General features: G+C 47.1%; 2 protein-coding genes and 1 pseudogene across 12 annotated transcripts in view; 2 read left to right on the forward strand and 1 right to left on the reverse strand.

Annotated features, from left to right (window-relative positions):
• The window catches only part of LOC118533304 (uncharacterized), a 187285-nt gene that overhangs the window by 99259 nt on the left and 69616 nt on the right, over positions 1-18410 (forward strand). For 2 of the 11 annotated variants that reach the window (XR_013441751.1, XM_078056457.1), the window contains 4 exons: positions 4152-4335; positions 9158-9316; positions 9915-11896; positions 14864-17196. The exons of 1 other annotated variant lie outside the window; for it this stretch is intronic. Coding sequence is in view for 1 of the 10 variants with exons in the window: in XM_078056457.1 (XP_077912583.1) it covers positions 4152-4201 (50 nt within the window). In the remaining 9 variants the exon portion in view is untranslated. Of the gene's footprint in view, positions 1-4151; positions 4336-9157; positions 9882-9914; positions 11897-12812; positions 12904-14863; positions 17197-18410 lie in introns of those variants that run through there. 8 more of the 11 variants (XR_013441755.1, XR_013441759.1, XR_013441753.1 and 5 more) reach the window with 7 other exon arrangements.
• The window catches only part of ANTXR1 (ANTXR cell adhesion molecule 1), a 223709-nt gene that overhangs the window by 54626 nt on the left and 150673 nt on the right, over positions 1-18410 (reverse strand). Inside the window, exons 14-16 of the mRNA XM_078056455.1 lie at positions 15114-15155; positions 7150-7245; positions 6469-6636 (exon numbers count right to left, since the gene is read on the reverse strand). Of these exons, the coding sequence (XP_077912581.1) occupies positions 6469-6636; positions 7150-7245; positions 15114-15155 (306 nt within the window). The remainder of the gene's footprint in view (positions 1-6468; positions 6637-7149; positions 7246-15113; positions 15156-18410) is intronic.
• On the forward strand, positions 1848-2219 carry LOC118534257 (large ribosomal subunit protein eL42-like; annotated as a pseudogene).

The raw sequence follows: 18410 nt of genomic DNA on the forward strand, positions 1-18410 counted from the left end.
CCCCACAGTCTCCATGGCTACTCCCTTGGCCCAGGCCCTTGTCATCTGTCACTCATCCTGTGAACAGTTTCCTAATTGGTCTTTTACCTCCAGGCTCTCAGTCCTCTCTCCTGTTTGATTAATAGCGGGTTTCATTGCTAGCTCGAATGGATGCTTTGCCGTTAATAAAATAAACCAAGAAACATCTTACTAGCAGTATGAATTTAGGCAAGTTATCTAACCTCTCTGTGCCTTAGTTTTTCCCTCTGTAAATGGGGGTAGTAGGAATTTCTACTTCTGAGGGTTGATGTGAGAAATAAAGGAGCGAGTGCATGGAAAGTCTTTGGAATTGGGCCCGACTTACGGTATGTGTCTCACCCAGGGGAGGGCTTCATCTGGGTGAATTGCTGTCCTTGGGCTCCTCTGGCCAAGGTGAGACTAGTTAGTTAGTCCTAGTCATACTCCCCGGGTTCTGAGTTCTGGTGGTCCCACAGATGAGCCCAAAGTCCCACCTCTGGGGCGTAGGAAACAATCTGGGTAATTGACACTTCCAACACCTTGTTCTGCTCCTACAGCAGGTAGCTTTTATGCAAGAGCTGGAGTAAGTTTTAGAATAAGTGTGTTTATAACCAAGAAGAGGATAAAAAAACTACTCTCCGAGGTCAAGGAGAAGTGCGTAACAAAGCCTGTTGGAGCTTTTATTTTTCTGAATGCGGGCAGAAGCCTGTCGTTTCAAGACTACAGCTAATGAGGTTATTAATAATATCCCTTTGGGGCGTGAAAGGCCTCAGGGGATTTTTTCCAGCCAGTCCCTGGGCTTTACCCAAAGTCTGGGGAGGAAGGGGCCTTTGAGTTGACTCCACTGTTTATCTCGGATTTGGGTGTCCATCATACACAGGCCTGTCCATAGGATGCATTTCAAGACACTGGTCCCTCCCCGGAATAAACACCCAACTGCTGCTGGGAAGCTGAAACAGAGATCTTCCCATTACCCTCAGGACCCTCTGTCAGAATATATGAGCTGACATTTAAGTATAGCTTTCTTTCATAGGAAGTTGACACATCTTGACTGTAAAATGAGAAATTTACCAATTCCAGCCTCCCAAACTATACCTCAGGCTCAGACAACCTTCGAATCCACAAAGGCATGCAAACTGGGAGCTCTATGTCAACTCTAGTTTTTGTTTCTTCCTAAACAACAAGACAGGGCCGGGAATGTTTATGCGACCGTCATTCAGAGCATCCCGGTGCCTGGGGTTTGTGGCTGAGCTTCCTTTTCTCTCCTTTTTAAAATTTTGGCCAAGCAACAGCTGTGTCTTCTCTTCTGGTTTGTCTGCCTTAGCGCTTGGAAGTTAGTCAGAGGTTGAGAATTTTGAGGGTAGTCCAACGATAGGGCTGTTATAGACTAACACTGGAATTCTTACACCTTAGAATATATGGTAAATAGGGCGCCTGGGTGGCTCAGATGGTTAAGCGTCTGCCTTCGGCTCAGGTCATGATCTCAGGGTCCTGGGATCGAGTCCCGCATCGGGTTCCCTGCTCAGTGCAGAGCCTGCTTCTCCCTCTCCCTCTGCCACTCCCTCTGCTTGTGCTCTTCTGTCTATCTCTCTGTCAAATAAATAAATAAAATCTTAAAAAAAAAAAAAAAAAGAATGTATGGTAAATATTGTGACCCATGCTTCTCCTCAAATGAAATAAATGAATGAATAATGTTGGAAACACTCTCTTTCTCACACACACACACATGCACACTTGCAAACACTCACAAAGGATACTTTTTGCTTTGCTGTTTTTGAGTTTTGGTCATTGTTTAAAAAAAGCTTGGAGCCCGGCCTCTTTCTTTCCGTGCCAATAGCGCTCTCGCAAACATGGTGAATGTTCCTAAACCCGCCGGACTTTCTGCAAGAAGTGTGGCAAGCCCCACAAAGTGACACAGTACAAGGAGGGCAAAGATTCTCTTTATGCCCAGGGAAAGCTGCATTATGACAGGAAGCAGAGTGGCTATGGTGGGCAGACTAAGCCAATTTTCTGGAAAAAGGCTAAAACTACAAAGAAGATTGTGCTGAGGCTTGAATGTGTTGAGCCCAATTGCAGATCTAAGAGAATGCTGGCTATTAAGAGATGCAAGCAGTTTGAACTGGGAGGAGATAAGAAGAGAAAGGGCCAAGTGATCCAGTTCTAAACTTCATATTTTGTTAATATTATGAAGACAATAAAATCTTGAGGTTATGTTCACCTCATTTGGTTGCAGTTGGACTTGTAAGAGGGAAATAAACTAGTGCCATCAATTAAAAAAAAAAAAAGTGTGGAGCTATTATAAAAAGTAGCCAGAGAGGGACAAAAAAAGTCTGTTCAACATCAGCAGCCCATCTGACAACACTTAAGCTTCGGTGTGTCTTCCTGGGCTACATACAGCTCCATCTAGTACAGTCTCATGACTAAATGCTGCTTGATTACAAGGTCAAGGTGCTTTAAGCCAGGGATGAAGGCTGACCTGACAGAAAATGAACAGAACAGAAGACCACCCCCTCCCAGTCCCTGCGAGTAGTACGGGCTGACTCTGCCCCTTCACGGTCTGGCTCTCTTGCAAGGAACAGCCGGTCTGCCTGGCCATCCAGGGTCTGGCTTTTGTCCTTTGGCTATCATTTCTGTCATTTCCAGTCATGTGGAGGAGCTACTGGAAAGGGAGAAAATGGTTTCTCTAAAGGCTGCAAGCCTTCCAGCAAACCTGAAAACTGTCCTGGTTTTAATCTATCTGGAGGCCATCTATCTGGGCATTACTTAACTTGTCTGAAATAGTCAGTCCCAATTTAATGAGAAGCATGGGGTGCTGTCAATCCAGGGGGTGAAAGCTGAGCACAGGCAAATTAAGGCCAAATATCGGAAAATTCCCTGGTCATGAACCTGGAATGAGGAAAGGGTGAAGTGTGGCTGCTGTGGTCAGTGCCCTAAATTGGACTGGGGAATGGTGGAGAGAAGCCCATTGTGGACTTCTTCTCTTGCTGAGTCCCCACTGGGTTTGCGTAGCAAAAGCACTCACCTGCTTCTCTGCTCCTCATATCTATTTCATAAGATGATGAAAAGAGTGAGTCAAATGCAATACATTTAAAGATGTGTATGATTCTGACTACTTTCATTGGGGGAACTAAGAGTCTTCCCAGTGTCTCTTAAAAGTTTTGCACTAGGTGGGAGTATTGTCCCTATTTATAGTGGGGGGCAGAGAGTAGACTGGTCACTCTCCTTGAGCTGCCTGCCCCCCATCCTCTCTCTGCCTTTCTCTGCATTCCCAGCTCTATGCCCTAGAAGCCTGACCTCTACAGGTAACATCATCTGGTTTCCTTCAGTTTGGCTGGTAGGTGGTACCAGAGGAGATGAGGGCAAGACGAGGGAGAGGTGGGGGCATTCATTCCATCTCCTCCCTGACCCCCTGCCTTCTTCAGTGGCTGTGTTCTTATAGGATAGGGATCTGCAAACACTTTCCATAAAGGGCCAAAGAGTAAATATCCTAGGCTTTCTAGCTCAAGAGACAAACTCTAGGATATTATATAAGAACTTACATAACCATTTAAAAATAAGGAAAACCACTCTTAGTTTGTGGGCCATATAAAAACAGGTGGTAGGGCAGATTTAGATTGCTGATTCCCTCTCTATGGCCACAGCTCCCAGTGGATGGCCCCTTCTGGCCACCGGCTCCAATGACACCATCTCTCCTCCTTGTCCTTTAGGCCCAGGGGTGCACCTGCTCCCACTGTTGCTAGGCCCTGTACGCCTGGCCATCTCTGTGAGTTCCCTTAACTCTGCCCTCGCCAGAAGTTCAACCCTCTTGAGTGTGCTTCTGTTTCCCACCAAGACCATGACAAATCCAGCGAGAGGGCTCAGGAAAGGGAAGCAGAGTTTATGGTCCTACGTGAGGGTAAATGTTTTTCCAAGGCCCAGTGATGTCTACAGGTGCTGTGGCTAAGATGGGGCTCATCACGGAGCATGAAACTGGTTCAACAGTATGAACGCGGAAGTTCTGGTAGCAAGTCTGCCCTTCTTCTGGAGAGATAGACAATTTTACTTTTGAATTCCTTTCTGGGCTTCTATTCTGAAACCTCCTTGTTCCTGCCCTTCCCTCGACCACCTGGCCCGGAAACACATAAGATGACTTCTTTTTCTCTCCTCTCCTCAAGGAGATGGCAAGAAGAATGTCACCTTCTTCGGACTGACGGTGCCAAAGTGATCTGTGTGTGTCGCAGGAGCTAGTCTAACCAGCAGCATTAATAATTAATCCTATGTGTCAGCTCTTTAACAAGAGACGCTGGAGTCCCTACGCTGGGCCAGGCACTGCGCTGCCTAGCAGAGGCTAAATGTGAGGTAAGCATAACTGGTGCCTCCAGGGGTCCAATCTGGTGGGGAGAAGACTCAAGCCTGAGCAATCACACCGGCGGGCTATTGTATACAGTGAGCTGAGCAGGCGTTCGCTTGAGCTGCCCCACCAGCAGGAGGCAGACTGGAGGCTGAGACTTCTGGCAAATCGCTGAGGTGTGGTCATGTCTCTTAGCCAAGTGCCAAGGTTCCTGCCCTCAGGGAGCCTCCTACGGAAGACCAGCTGGAACCTTCGGTGACAATTTCTTAACGGGGCTTGTTCAATCCCAGATTGCTGGGCCCCACCCCCAAAGTCATTGATTTAGTAGATCTGGGTTGGGCCTGAGAATGTGCATTTCCAGTAAGTTCCTGGGGGATGTTGCTGCTGCTGGTCTAGGGACCATACTATGAGAACCAGCAGGTGAACACAATGACTAAGGAGGAGGCCCAAGAGCAGGGGCTGTGGAGGGAAGAGTAATTGGGGGCAACAGAGGGGTATGGCTTAGGGAGTTTGGATGTTAAAAAGGAGGCGTGGGGGGAGGGGGAAGGAGTTTCACTGGATGAGAAAAAGTGAGCAAGTGGTGATGGCCCGTGTGCCTTTGAAAGCCTTTCGTGAGATGCTAAGTCGTTACGCCTGGGAATCTGTAGTTTTGAAGCTCTCAGGCTAACTCTGCTACTCACCCAGGCTTGAGAACCTCTGTATGCTTGGTATCTGGCAGTACCCAGCACGGCTTGTTGAGCTGAACTAATTCCAAGTGGGTGTTGGGAATGTTTTTATATTTCTAAATCTAGTCGTTCTCTATCCCTATTTATTTCATAAATCTCAGTCCTAAACCACCAGTTAGCAGAGGAATAACATGCTCTCGAGCAGAAATTGGGTTCTTCAAACCGAATTAGCGTTCTTTCCAAATCCAAGATTACAGAAATGAAAACCTGGCTATAACCAAGTATGTCGTGTTAATCACAAGGTACAGATTCCTAAAAACGACATAATAGAAAATTCCCTTTCTTGTTCATCTCGGAGACTCTGCTTGGCTCCTTCCTGTCTGCACATGCATGCACGCCACTGCATGTTCTGCGTGAGAAAATAATTAGAAGCAAACAGCTGTTAGGCAAGCAAGCTACGTTTCGCCCACATCTTTCCAGAGTTCAAGCTATTGCCCCGAGGGGGCGGGCCGGGGGGGGGGGGTACTTATCTTGAAAAAGAATCTCCTTGCTTTAAGCACAGTAAACCAAAATGAAAATATAGTGCCGTTAGTGTGAACATGAGCTAGCTTGGCTGAGAAGAGAAACGACATTTCACTCCATTGTTCAAAATGGTTATTTCTATTGATTTCATAGGACAAGGGCTGCTCTAAGATGAGCAAATAACTTAGTGAATGATGAGTATTATTTTCGCTTTCATTGGAAGAGGGGTAAGGCTGTGTGGGTGCATGCATGCAGATATGTGATGAGACCTGGCTCTTAACCCGGGGTCTTTCACTTGCGGCCTTGGAATTGGGCCAGTTTCTGTTTGGAGTATAGAGGTAGTGGAAGAACAAGAGGAAGAGAAGAGAAGCCTTCAGGAAGCATTAACTACCTTCTATGGCTTACACTTCCTAAGAAGCCAAAGAGGTTTATGTTCTGGAGCTGTGGAGGGGAAGAAAGACAGTGGAGGAAAAAAAGGGGTTTTGCTCACAGCCAGGAAGAGTGAGTCCTAGCTGCATGGCCAACCCCTGAAAGGCTGGCAGGAGAGTTGGATAAAGAGGAATGGGCTTGTGTTATGGCAAGAGGAAGAGAGATAAGGCTTCAAGGAGAATGCTGCCATTTTTGTGAGATAGTGGGACTGCCTGCCAATGAAGTCGTGAGCTATTATAGAAATTTACAGTCATCTTCGGGGGTTACTACCCCAGGCTCTTGACTCCTAGTCCACTTGCATCCCACTAGTTTGCCACGGTGATTTTAGAAAGCCTAGTCTCAACTTTGATACTGTTGAAATAGAGCAAGTAAGTGCCTGTACTTTTAGGTCCATGATTTTAGAAATGTGTTCCTTTGTGATAATCTGGAATTTGGTTGGATATTTTATCATGTCAAGAGTCCGATTCTTCCTATGTAAGTGTCTTAGCAGGATTATGATGGATTTCTGAGTAGAGAGAGACACACCTTGATCGGGGAGTACCACTTCCGAGGGGAAGAGGGCCGCCGCATGTTGTTGTTGAGATTTCGAGGCTCGGGGAATTCGTATTCCTGCTCCGGCATCTTGACTCTGGCATTCTTTGCCTTTTCCAACTTAGCACCTTCTTCTGTGGAACCCTTTTCTCCCCAACGAACCTAAAATAAATAACATATGATAAAATAAAATGACAAAATAAAGTATAACGTCCCTGGAGAATAGGCTTCGTACATACATGGGTGACGTGCAATGCAAGTGCTACCCCGTCCCCAATTCCTTTGGGTTTTGAGGGCCAGGGAAGAGGAGGGTGTGGAAAAAGGAAAGAGGAAGGGTTGAAGGGGCAGAGAGAGCAAGCTGGGCAGATGGATGTTTAGGGGAGGAACTGTCCAGGCTGTGGGGACAGCATGTGCAAAGGCCCCGCAGGCCCACGTAAGAACTTTGAATTTTATTCCAGTGAGAGAGGAAACCAACGAGGGGTTTGAGCAGATGAGCAAACTGTTTTGACTCAATGGTGGGCAAGATATGAGGGTGCACCATTAAAGGGGTATACCTGCCATCTCTCCGTCCACATCTCCATCAGACCTCAAGTATGAGTTTTCACCAGTTTTATCTGGTTTTCCAGCACAGAGTAGTTGGCACATAGATGTGAGTACATGAAGCTGTGTTCTTACCTCCATCCTTTTAATGCCTCCAACGCCTCGCCCACCATAGTAAGAGGCATCTACTGTAGGCCACTTTTTCTTGGGCAGACCATCATCATCTTCTTCCTGCAGAAAGATTGTCATACATGAAGGAAACAAAGCACAACTGCTCTATGTACATGTGTCCACCTTGGCAAAGTGGATGAGAGTCAACTGCCTGGGTTGAACCCTGGGGCCTTCCTTGGGGCAAGTCACTTAACCCATCTGAGCTTATCTTCCTTACCTGTAAAGTGGGGGTAAAAGCAGAACGAGCTGGTTGGGTGCTGGCACGATCCTGGGACCCGTTCCCTTGTGCGTCTCTGCTCCTTCATAGGGTATTTCATCGAATCCCATCTACGTGCTGATGACTCGTGTGTTTATATCTTCATCCCTGACTCCTCTGAACCCAAACGTTGACTTGACATTTGGTCTCCTCTCAGGGGACTAATAGCCATCTCAAGACTACCATCAAAAAGAAGTCTCCCCACATCCTCACCTTAAACATGCACCTCCTCTAGTCTTCCCCACTGCCTGGAGCCACTCTTGAATCCTCTCTCTCCCCCACCGTCCCTCTCCCAACTCATCTCAGTTTGCCAGCAAATTCTGTTGACCTTACTTCTAAAAGACCTCAAATCTGTGACTTCTCCACCTCCACCTCCATCCCCACCCCACCGCACTGGTCCCAAGTCCCCTACACTTTCTCCAGGATACTGCAGTAGGCACCTAGCCCGCTTCCCTGTCGCGCTCCTCGCCTACAGTCTGTTCTCCGCAGAGCAGCAGAGGAGAATCCCAACCCCAGCTCTGCCCTGCAAACTCTGGCCTTAACTCACCTCTCCAGCCTTCTTCCTTACCACGCCCTGCCTCCCTGCGCTCCAGCCTGCTTGCCCTCTCCCTGTCCCTCAGAGACTGAGCACATTCCTGTCTTGAGGCCTGTGCACAAGCTGTCCCCTTGCCCAGGGATGCTTCCCCCCTGCTCTTCTCCTGGCTGCCTCCTGCCTGTGACTCCCGGAGAGGCCTTCCCTGGACATCTCTCTAAAGTAGGCCCAGTCTCTTCATCCCATCAATCGGTTTCATTTTACATAATGGATCCTAACATGGCTTGATATTTATTTACTGTTGGTCTCTCCAGGCTGGAATGTAAGGGTTCCATGGAAGCTTCTGTTTATTTGTCATGTTTACCATTGCATTTTCAGCTTTTCGAATGGCACCTAGCATGTGGGAGGTACCTAAGAATTGTCTTTTGAATTTACAAACAAGTGAGATGAAATGATTCAAATAAACCAGTTAACTCAGTGTCTGCAACTTAGCTCAGTGACCGGAAGTGAGTGCTTATTATATTTTTTAAGATGAAGGGAGAAAACAAGAGGAACTTGTAACTTGATGGATGAAAAAGGGAAGGATAATTAGCAACACTGTTCCTTATCTCGGCACTGTAATTATTCCTGTTGAGGGGAGAAAAATATCATCATCTACAGTCACGCACGGATGGGTTACAGGCTAGTGGCATGATTTCCTTCCCGGGCGGAGAAAGGAAGCTGAAAAAGGAGTCTCTGCAAAGCAGAAGAATAAGCCAAAGAGGCTGAAATTGTTCAGAACAAGCCTGCTTCCCACAGCTTATGTTGGTGATATCGGAGAGTCAAGGACTCCGAGTTGTATCCTAGGTGGAAAGGGGCATCCCATGCAGGAGGCAAGGGATGAGCGAAGACAAATCATCAGCAGGACAGAGATCCAGAGATGACAAAGCAAAGCAGTAACACATTAATGCATTAAGACTCTCTGGGTGACTTACTGTGCTTGGGATGGGCAGACTTCGTTTTAAAAAATTTGAAAATTTTTTATATATCTTAAAGGACATGATCACAGCAGACCAGGGGATTTGCAACATCTTGGCAGCTGATACTTGGGTTGGTCTCTCTGTCTTTAAAACAGATCTGTCCTTCTTCACCATGGGTCTGTGAGCCCTGAATGCAGGGTGGATTCTGTTGCCCTTGTATTCTAGGTCTTGTACGGAGCCTGGTGCACAGGAGGTGGTCAATAAGCAGGTACCGAGTTCGCGATAACCACAGCTGAATTTATGAAGCCTTTGCCATGCACGTGCCAGTCACTCTTCCAAGTGCTTTACCTGCAATAACCTTTTCATCTCACAGTGGGCAGCTCGGTAGGTGGTGCTATAGTGTTTGTTTCACGGAGGAGGAAGAGAGCGATTCGGCGACTCAGGTCACCCGGTTCGTGGGTGGCAGGGCTGCATTCGAGCCCAGGGAACCTCACTCTCGTTTGTTTCTCAGTGTCGGCAAAGTTCTGGGTTTTGTCCTTTGGGTTTTGCTTTTCCAGTCATTTGATGGTATCAAATAAATGCTACTTTTCTACTTCCCCCTTGTACCTGCACATTTGGAGGCTTTAGGACTGTAAGACATGATAAAATAATAAAACCAAAGAGCCCCAAATATCAGTTCACACTACTTTACCTTATGAGAGAATTTCAGAAGGCTTAGGCTGTTAAACCAAGAGCCTTAGATATCTTACACATACGGTTAAACTATCCCTAGAGGTGGGTGTCTGTGTGTCATATATGAAATATGGCTTCACAGCTGGTCTCGTGCAGTTTTCCAAAGGAGAGAAATGAAATTATATCACCCCAAACTGAATATAGCAGCACCAAGAACATAGGAAACTCCAAGACTAAAGCCGATTTATTCAACTGAGAATGGAAATGGTCTTAGGAGTCTCCTAATTTTTTTTTTTTTTTTTTTTTAAAGAACAGGAGTACAAACACTGGAGACCATTTACTGGAGCCTTTTCATTGCACAGTCAGATCCGGAGAAATGAAGGGACCAGGGGAGTTGAAGCTCTGGTCCTGTTCCCTGATGCCTTGTCCAGGGATCTCCCCCCTTATGTGCCCCCGGGGCTGCCCTTCCTCATGTGGTCCCTCCCGCCGCGGACTTGCTGCAGGCCCTGGTCTCCACTCTGCTGAGATGTGCAGCAGGGGCTGGCCTTCCCACAACAGGAAATGCCAAGACTTCGATCTGCTCCACCAAGCCTGCCGTGTAATCCCCTGACCCGAGCTTGCCTGCCAAACTTAAACAACAACAGCAAAGACAACACAAAGGCCCAGGGTTTGACCGACGACGGCGAAAGAGTCAGAATTTCCCTGCAGTTACCATGGCTCTGTTTACACATTCTAGAGATGGGAGGGTTTTGCAATCTTCAGAAGAGAAGGGAATCTTTGATGTGTCTTTTCATTTGGCCCCAAACTGATGGAGTAAAATCACAGTCCCCAGCAATGCCACTAAGAACATCGGCAGCACCTGAAGAAAATATCTCTACATTGAATTAAGTAGAAAGTCTCTCTTGGGGAGCCCCCATCACACTGCCCTTCAAGGATGTAGGGGGTTGGCGAGGAAGAACTGCCAGGACAGATCCTCTGCGATTATTAAAAGACAGACGGGATAAGCCAAATTGCTCCGTGTGAGCAAAGTAGTAGGGATGGAGGGTTTGTGGGCAGTCAGAAAAGGACGGGTGCGAGAGAGTGGAGGTGAGCAGCCAGTAGGCTGCCCAGGGCCCACCTGTGAAGAGGACCTCAGGCACCTCCCAGGAGCAGGAATGACAAGGATGGTGGCTTGTGCTGGGACTCACCCCTGTACTTTTAAACCTTTTCAAACCTCTTTGCAGATGGTCTTGTGCCCGTGGTGCCTTGGTGGTGCGGGGGCGGGGAGGCGGGGGGAAGTGTCGGAATGAGGTTTGCAAGGTGGTGCTTGGCAGATGAAGAAGATGAGATACGGCCGAAGCAAGAAGGAGGAGTCAGTGGTGTCTGGAGAAACCGCAGAGATTAGGGAGGGATGCTGGTTTCCCATCAGGGGAAGTTATGTTTAAATCCTAAAGGATGTGGTGGTCCCAGACATCTAGTTGGCTGATGCGTGGGTAAAACAAGTGACAGCACATTACTCAGACAGTAGACGCTCCTTCTGAGCGGCGGGTCCCCAGGCAGCCCTGCTCCGGGAAGAGAGAGCTCCAGAACACCGAGCCTGACACGCACGTTCGGTTCGCCCATATCTGGGTTTGTCCTGTTCCGCCCTCAGACACTGAATTTCGCCATCTTTCTAATCATGCCAGGCTTTTGTACAACTCCATGCTTCACCACTCATGGCTCCGTGTGCTCAGAACGTCCTTCCTCAGCTGCTTCTACGCTTCTTTTAGAATATCGCTGGAATGTAAGCTATTCTATGAAGAACTCTCCGATTCCCCCACAGAATTCAAGACTCTATCTTGGGCCAAATTAGGCCGCCACCCCCAATTCACTGCACTGCGGGCACCAGTTGCAACTATTTACGCAAAGGAGAACGTAACTGAAGCAGAGTGGAGCCCAAGGAAACAGTTCCATTAACATTCGTTGAAGGGTAACCCATCTTCAACCCTGAGGAGAAGCCCTATCTAGCCACAAACAGGGCCCTTTATTTGTCTATTCTTTCATTTACTCACTCAAGCAACTGGAGCTGAGCCCTCACGGCTTGCCAGCACAGTGTTATATTTTGAGAAAAATAGAGTGAAAAGAATAAATCTGCCACCAAGATTGTCTACATTTATAGAAGAGTATGTTTTGTGAGGGTGACGACATAAGTAAAGGATGGAGGCCATTGAAACTCCCAGGACCACAAGGCTCTGGAGGGCAGAACCCAGAGCAGAACTGGCTGTACTGTCTCATCTGAGGTCTTTGGGGATAAGCCAGAGAGGTCACCTCAAGGTCAGTCTTGGAGATGAATTCCTAGGAGTGAATTGGCAAGTCAGAAAAATCCAACAACACTTCTCTTTGTAAATACCAAAAATCCCAGCTGACCGAAGATATCCCCATTCTGAGTTGCATTTCACATGTCATGACCCCGTATCATATCTGTTCACATGCACACACAATGATTAAGGACAGCACCATGATTGTCCTGTATTCTTCAATGAGGAATAGTGTATTTCCTTTTCTAGTAGTGACGTTCCTTTTTTAATCTATTGAAATAGAGAGTACTGAATTCTGGGCCTGTTCTAGGACTAATGCTTGGAGCATGTGTGTGTGTGTGCGTGCGAGCGCGCATGAGAGTGTGTATTTGATGTCCACTGGAAAGAAGATGCCTGGCAGTCGCTTGGCTCTTCACCCCTCCAGAGTAGGGGGCGACTCTGGCTGTCCTTGGAGACGTAGCTGTGAAGCAGTTCAACTTGTCTGGTCCTAAACAAGTTATGTGATTTTCCCATAGCTCGGTTTTCCCATCTAAAAAGTTCTTGCCATAGAGAAATATTAGGATGAGTGAGCATGATAATGAACCTGGATATAAGTTCATTATTCAAAGCCAGGTGCTTATTGTTAATTGTATGCCCACCCATGTCAATGCCCTCGGTATGCATCCCTCTTCCTCCCAAAGAAACATAGTCACAAAATCGACGGAAGGTGATGTAGAACTAAACCATCAGATGAAAACCACATTATTGGATTCCCCCTTAAACTGCCAATAATTTGGAGTATCTAGAGACTGTGAGAAATCCTGACTCTGCTGCCAGTTAGAGAAGACTCTCAACTCAGGAAATACCCCTCTTAGTTGTTAAAATTGAACTTTCTTGCTTTCACTGAGGTCTTGAAATTTCAAGTCATTTTTCTTTGTCTTCTCTTTATACAGGAGGATCACTGTTGGTTGCATGGAATCTCAGAAAGTCATGCTTTTTTATATTATGCATTTCGATATTCCCTATTAAAGAGGACCACCAAGAGCTTGTTATAAAGTTGTGTTTATTCTAAGTTTAGCTATTTAAATAGTAGATATGTCTCCCTTAGGATATGGTGCGTGTAGAACTGGTTAAAGTTTGGATAATTAATGTTGAACTTGTTCACATATATGGCAGAGCGTTTGACTTCATAGAGCCGTTAATTGAATGTTAGACACTGTGTTAAGCTCTTTGGGGATAAGTCCAAGATTAGTGAGCTATAGATCCTGACCTATAGACCTATAAGACCTAACGATCTTAAATTTTGATGCAGAAGAAAAGGTCAGTAAAATACCCTGGAATGCGGAAAAGGGAGAAATGAGAAATCAGTCCCAATGGGAGGAATTCCAGTGTGTTTTGTGGAGATAGTAGCACGTGAGCTGTGCCCGAAGGACTGGTGGGATTTGAATGCAGAAAGCTGGAGTGGAGAAGGTTCTAGAAGTCTAGATTCAGACTATGCTTTTCAGGGCACTGTGTAAGATCCTTTGTAGAGCTAAATTATGTTACCTGTTCCTGTGGGATTTTTTTATTTTTTTTTCTGCTGAAACATTAGAAAGGAGATTTGGGCTGCTTAACCACAAGGCAAAGGAATTATCAGGGCCAACACACACGCGAAGTGATCAGTGCAGCCTGCAGCCTACCCCAGCCAGCCTGGAAACCCCTTCAGGTCTAACACAGCCCTTTAGATCCCAAGTATCCCAAGGCTGTCCTTCTGTTTCAGAAACCAGGCCTGCCTTCTTCAGGTGGAAGTATGACTTCTCTGGAAATATTGGATGAAACTAGGTGGTGTTGGGTAAATCACACCTCACAGTCTGGTACCTAAGTCCCCTGCTGTATTTTGACCACAACGGCTGCCAGGTCACCTTCCAAAGGCAAACGCAGAGTCAGCACCAGAAGAAAGGGCAACACCTCCTTTAACTGAACATAATGAAGGGAGGGAACATTCTTGACCTCAGGGCAAACAGAGCAACTTCATCAAGCGACAGCTTCTTGCCCTATTTTCCTTTGGGAGTATGAGAGAGCTGCACACAAGGGAAACACAGCCAGACTGGAGCCCATGGAACTCAGCACGGTGCTTTCTCTTCAAGGATTAAGAAAAGGCTTTTGTGGATGTAAAGAGGGTTTTTCTTCCTCCCTCCTCTTTGCAAAGCAATGTAATTTCCTCCCTTGATTTCTGGGCAGAAAATTTGCATTCCAATGATATGTGCTTTAATTGATTGCAGCTATTAAATCCCTTGGCTTACGAGCATATGGTTCAGGATATAACAGACCCATGGAATGTTAAATTCAATCATTCTTCTCTCCATATGCAGGAAACTTGACAAAGGCATTGGGAAGAGGAAGGGTGAGGGGGTTGTGCTCAGTTTGCACACAATAGACTTTAGGGGTTGAGGGCAATGAACTTGAATCCTCGCCCCTATATCTTTTGATCTCATTAAGTTTTCAGACCTGCACCCTGGCTTCTAAATTGGTGAGTGATGCATCCAGGGGCCTGTTGCTTTGGGAGTGATCAGAGGATGAGGACAACTCCTGGCCAGGCGCTCCTGCCCAGGGATGCTCCTTCTCACCGTTAGCCTTTAATGCCTCCACCAGATTGTACCCCAGGCCATGCTTGCACCAGAACTGCCTACTGGCCAATTTATGGTGGAGTCTAAGATGTTTTCTCTTCCTTTTAATGATGAGGATTTGAGAACAAGTTCAGGATATTAGCATATCCACTCCCCATCCCCCAATATATTTTTATTACTGCCTGGCAAATCTTTAAATCTTTAAACATTGTTTTCAATGAAAGAAAAATGGAGTACCTCAGCATCAGGCTGTTCATAGAATCACTGTTTGGAGAATGTATCAAATTTGCCCTGATCTACATACATGAAGCATACCTCTGCAGGGAAAAGAAAAACCTAAAGTGTCTGTGTTAGAGGAGAAAACTGTATGGATAACAATATCTATGTTTGTGTTTCAGATTTTATCTTTGCAGGTAGAAACCCTCCCAAACCATTCTGTCTGTGGCTGCCACAGTTCCGTTCAGTTCCTGTTCATCCTTGATTCAGAAAGGACCTAAGACTTCCCTCCCTGCTCCCTCCGATGCAGTGGGAGCCTGGGCCTGACTTAGCTCTGCTTTGCAAGGGCCTGAGTCCTGGGCCAGCCCAGCCAGCTCTCTGCTCCACCTTACCACCCTCTCCATCTGGCTGCAACCCGCTCTGGTCACTTACCTCACTCTCCTCCGCAGGCGGTGGAGGAACCTCCTTGATAATCTGAAAAGAAAAAAAAAAAAAAGAACAAGTCAGTGGAAATCTCTGGCCACCTGCTTTCCAAGAGGCCTGTTCTCCAGAAGGGTAGTATGGCCATAATTACCACCGTGATGGGCCCACGCAAGAAAGGCTGAGTCAATGCCATGATGTGTCTTTCTGGGCAGAATAGCTCAGTTAGTTAGAGCCTGATGCAGACTGAGGGTTGCGTCTTCAATTGTGTCTGTTTTATATAGAGAAAAAAAATGTTCCACAAGGGACAGTTTCATCTCTCATTTCTCATTACCCAGGTAGCTGTCTTGCAAATTTATTTGCTCATATGTTCATCCAGTTATTCATGCATCAAATCGTTTATCTACCCATGCAAACATCTGCACATGTGACAAAGAACTGTGCACCATGCAAGAGAAGATGGTGCTGCAGAGATGAGTCAGGTGTGCGCCACACTGAAGCTGTTGGCAGTCTTGTTAACTGCCACTGGTCCCAAATGGTACCTACCCAAGGAGGGAGGGTGTGATGGTCAGGCAGACCAATTCCTGACAGAGGGCAGCAAAAGAGGGGTAACCAAGGATTTCTTTTAGGGCCCTGACTTTTAAGGGGCACAAAGATTTACATTACAATATTGTAAGATTGGATTCTGCAACTTCCCCATCATCAGGACTGAAGAAGAGAGACATGTGGACACTCCGGGAGGAGAGAACAATCCGGAACTCCTTCTAACCAATGAGAGGATGATTGACGCATGGGAGGAGGACAGTTGGGTGACAGTGAGCACCTTCTCCTCCTGCTTGTCCCCAGTTTGCACGCCTCATGCGTAAAAGGAAACCATGTAACCTTGCAGTTAATTAGATTTAGAGTCTTTTATAAAGCAGCTTGGCCATTATCTACTGTGACTCCACCAAGTCCCTTGGAGGCTCCCTCCTCTCACTCCAAGCTTAGAATTTTGGGTCCCCTACATGCTGTCTTTTCCTTAGAGAATTCTGGTAAATACAAAGGTCATTCTATATCTCTTGATGTCCTAGTGCCAGGGCTGGCCTGGGCCACTTTTAGCATGGGTGCTCAGGCCCTCCCACAGGACCAGCCAGATCCTTACTCTTTTAGTTGGAGAGCTCGTCTGGCTGCTGACCTGGCAGCCTCTAGGCATCAAGGTCTTCCTCACCTTTCCCTCCTGAGCACATGTCTCCTTTGATTGGATGATTTGGGGACCTCATCGGTGCTCTGATCCCCACTGCTGTCACCCGCACTACTATTATCTGTAATATCATCTCTGTATATTGAGATTGGCTACTGACTTGAGGTTGTATTAACACCAGCCAGGGAACGGAGACTCCAGCCATCTAAAAGGATGGTATTCAATTAACTAAGAGGCCAAGGTTAAGGCCTCCAGGGCTTTCAAGCTGTCATTTCATCTGCACCCACTTCCTGGCCACTGTGGAAAGCCTGCTGAAGGTCTTTGGAAAGCATGAAGCCATGATTTTGCTCACCCACTCAACACTGGCTCTGAATTCCTTAAGGAAATCTCTGGGGAGGGCCATTACTGTCCAATGCTGACTTCCCATCGTCCCAGAGGCGGGGATGATTTTAAAACAGGAAATGGCCAGAAACTGGAGGGAGAGGTGAGGAGCTGGGAACAGCAATCTGGCATGGGTCTTTTCTCTTAGGGCTGGGTTGGGAGGGGAGTGAGAGGGAGAGCAGGATATCGGGGAAACACAGACAGATGTTGACAGAAGTGCTGTGGGCAGTGTGCACGGCAAGGACGCTGGGGATATAGAGGTTCCGTGCAGAGCAGCTGGGCTCTTGTCTTCACTGCGCTGCCAGCTTCCTCCCTCACCGCATGGAAGCACAGCATCATTGTCCAATGGGAACCCCTGACCTGCCTTTTTCTGAGTGTGAAGATCTGACAAGTCCTTGAACCTCCCTGGGCTCTACTGTTCTAATCTGTTAAATGGGAGTAACGTAACCTTGTAGAGTCATGATGAGCAATAATGTTTGTAAAACATCTGGTATAGAGTGGGTGTTCAATAAATGGTACATGCTATTATTATTATTATTCTCCTTTGCCTTTCTTTTCTCCTTTCTCTATCTCTTGCCTTTATTACCCCTTTAACGAAGGTTTCACTTACCCCCTGCATATACTGATCTACTAATGACTATGTATGGTGGTTTCCATAAGATGGGTAAGGCAGGAGACTGGTGCTCAGACAGTGGTCAGGGGGCTTGAGAGTGGCCAAGGGACATCAGGGTGGTTAGCAGTAAGGTGTCTTACCACACGTGTGTAGGCATGTGACATGAACCAGGGAGTGCAGCACCAAGTGGCCTATGACTCAGACCAACCCAACTGTGGTTGCCATTCAGAGTCACTTCCTGAGTATTTACTGAATTCTACATCCAGCAATGTCCCAAGGGGAACCCACAAGACAATGTCAGAATACACAATGTATCAAGTATTAATCAAAGGTGGACTAATTTGTAATCCAGGTTCCATGCTGACACACTGTAAATGGGCACCTGAGCTTCTGGAAAAATGCCACCATGCTCAGGTAAATAGGATGAGGCACCGCTAATCTGGCCTTATTGGCTGGGTGCCTGGCAGTACGGAGCAGGAATGAAGAGGAAGTCTTCCTATTGCTTCAAGCTCTGCCACCATCAGGCCTCCCCTGGCACAGCAGGAGAGCGTTTCAAAGAATGATCCAGACAGGCGACGTTGAAGTCATTACCTAACTATTCCAAGTCATGAAGCTAGACAGGCTGTCTGTGAGTGAGCCAAACCCCTGTGCCAAGACCAGCATACAAGCCACCCAAAGAAATGCTCTGAGCACAGGGACACGTCGGCCCTCTCCACCCCAACCCTCAGAGGGCCCGAGCCCATGCCTAGGAGAGCAGTTGGGCAACACACCGCATTGCTCTCGAGCCTGCGGTCCACTGCAGCCTGGCTGCACAGAGGGGCCCAGGACCCACAGGATAAAAGGCCAACTGCCCCACCTCCACAATATGTGATGTGCCCCCACCTTTCCACCTCACCCCTCTTCACTTTCTGCACTTGAGAAAGTGAAGAGTGGTGAGGTGGAAAGGTGGGGGCACATCACATATTGGTCACCTTCCTGCTCATTCCATGTACCCTTGGTCACCTTCCTGCTCATTCCATGTACCCTGCTTGTTCTCACTTGTAGCCTAAATACTTTCTATCCCACCCTGCTTTGTCCCCGTGCCTGCACATAACCAGGTTAACACTGACTCATGGACTCATGGACTCAGATCAGT

This window comes from Halichoerus grypus, chromosome 10 (assembly GCF_964656455.1).
Source record: "Halichoerus grypus chromosome 10, mHalGry1.hap1.1, whole genome shotgun sequence".
Classification (NCBI taxonomy): domain Eukaryota; kingdom Metazoa; phylum Chordata; class Mammalia; order Carnivora; family Phocidae; genus Halichoerus; species Halichoerus grypus.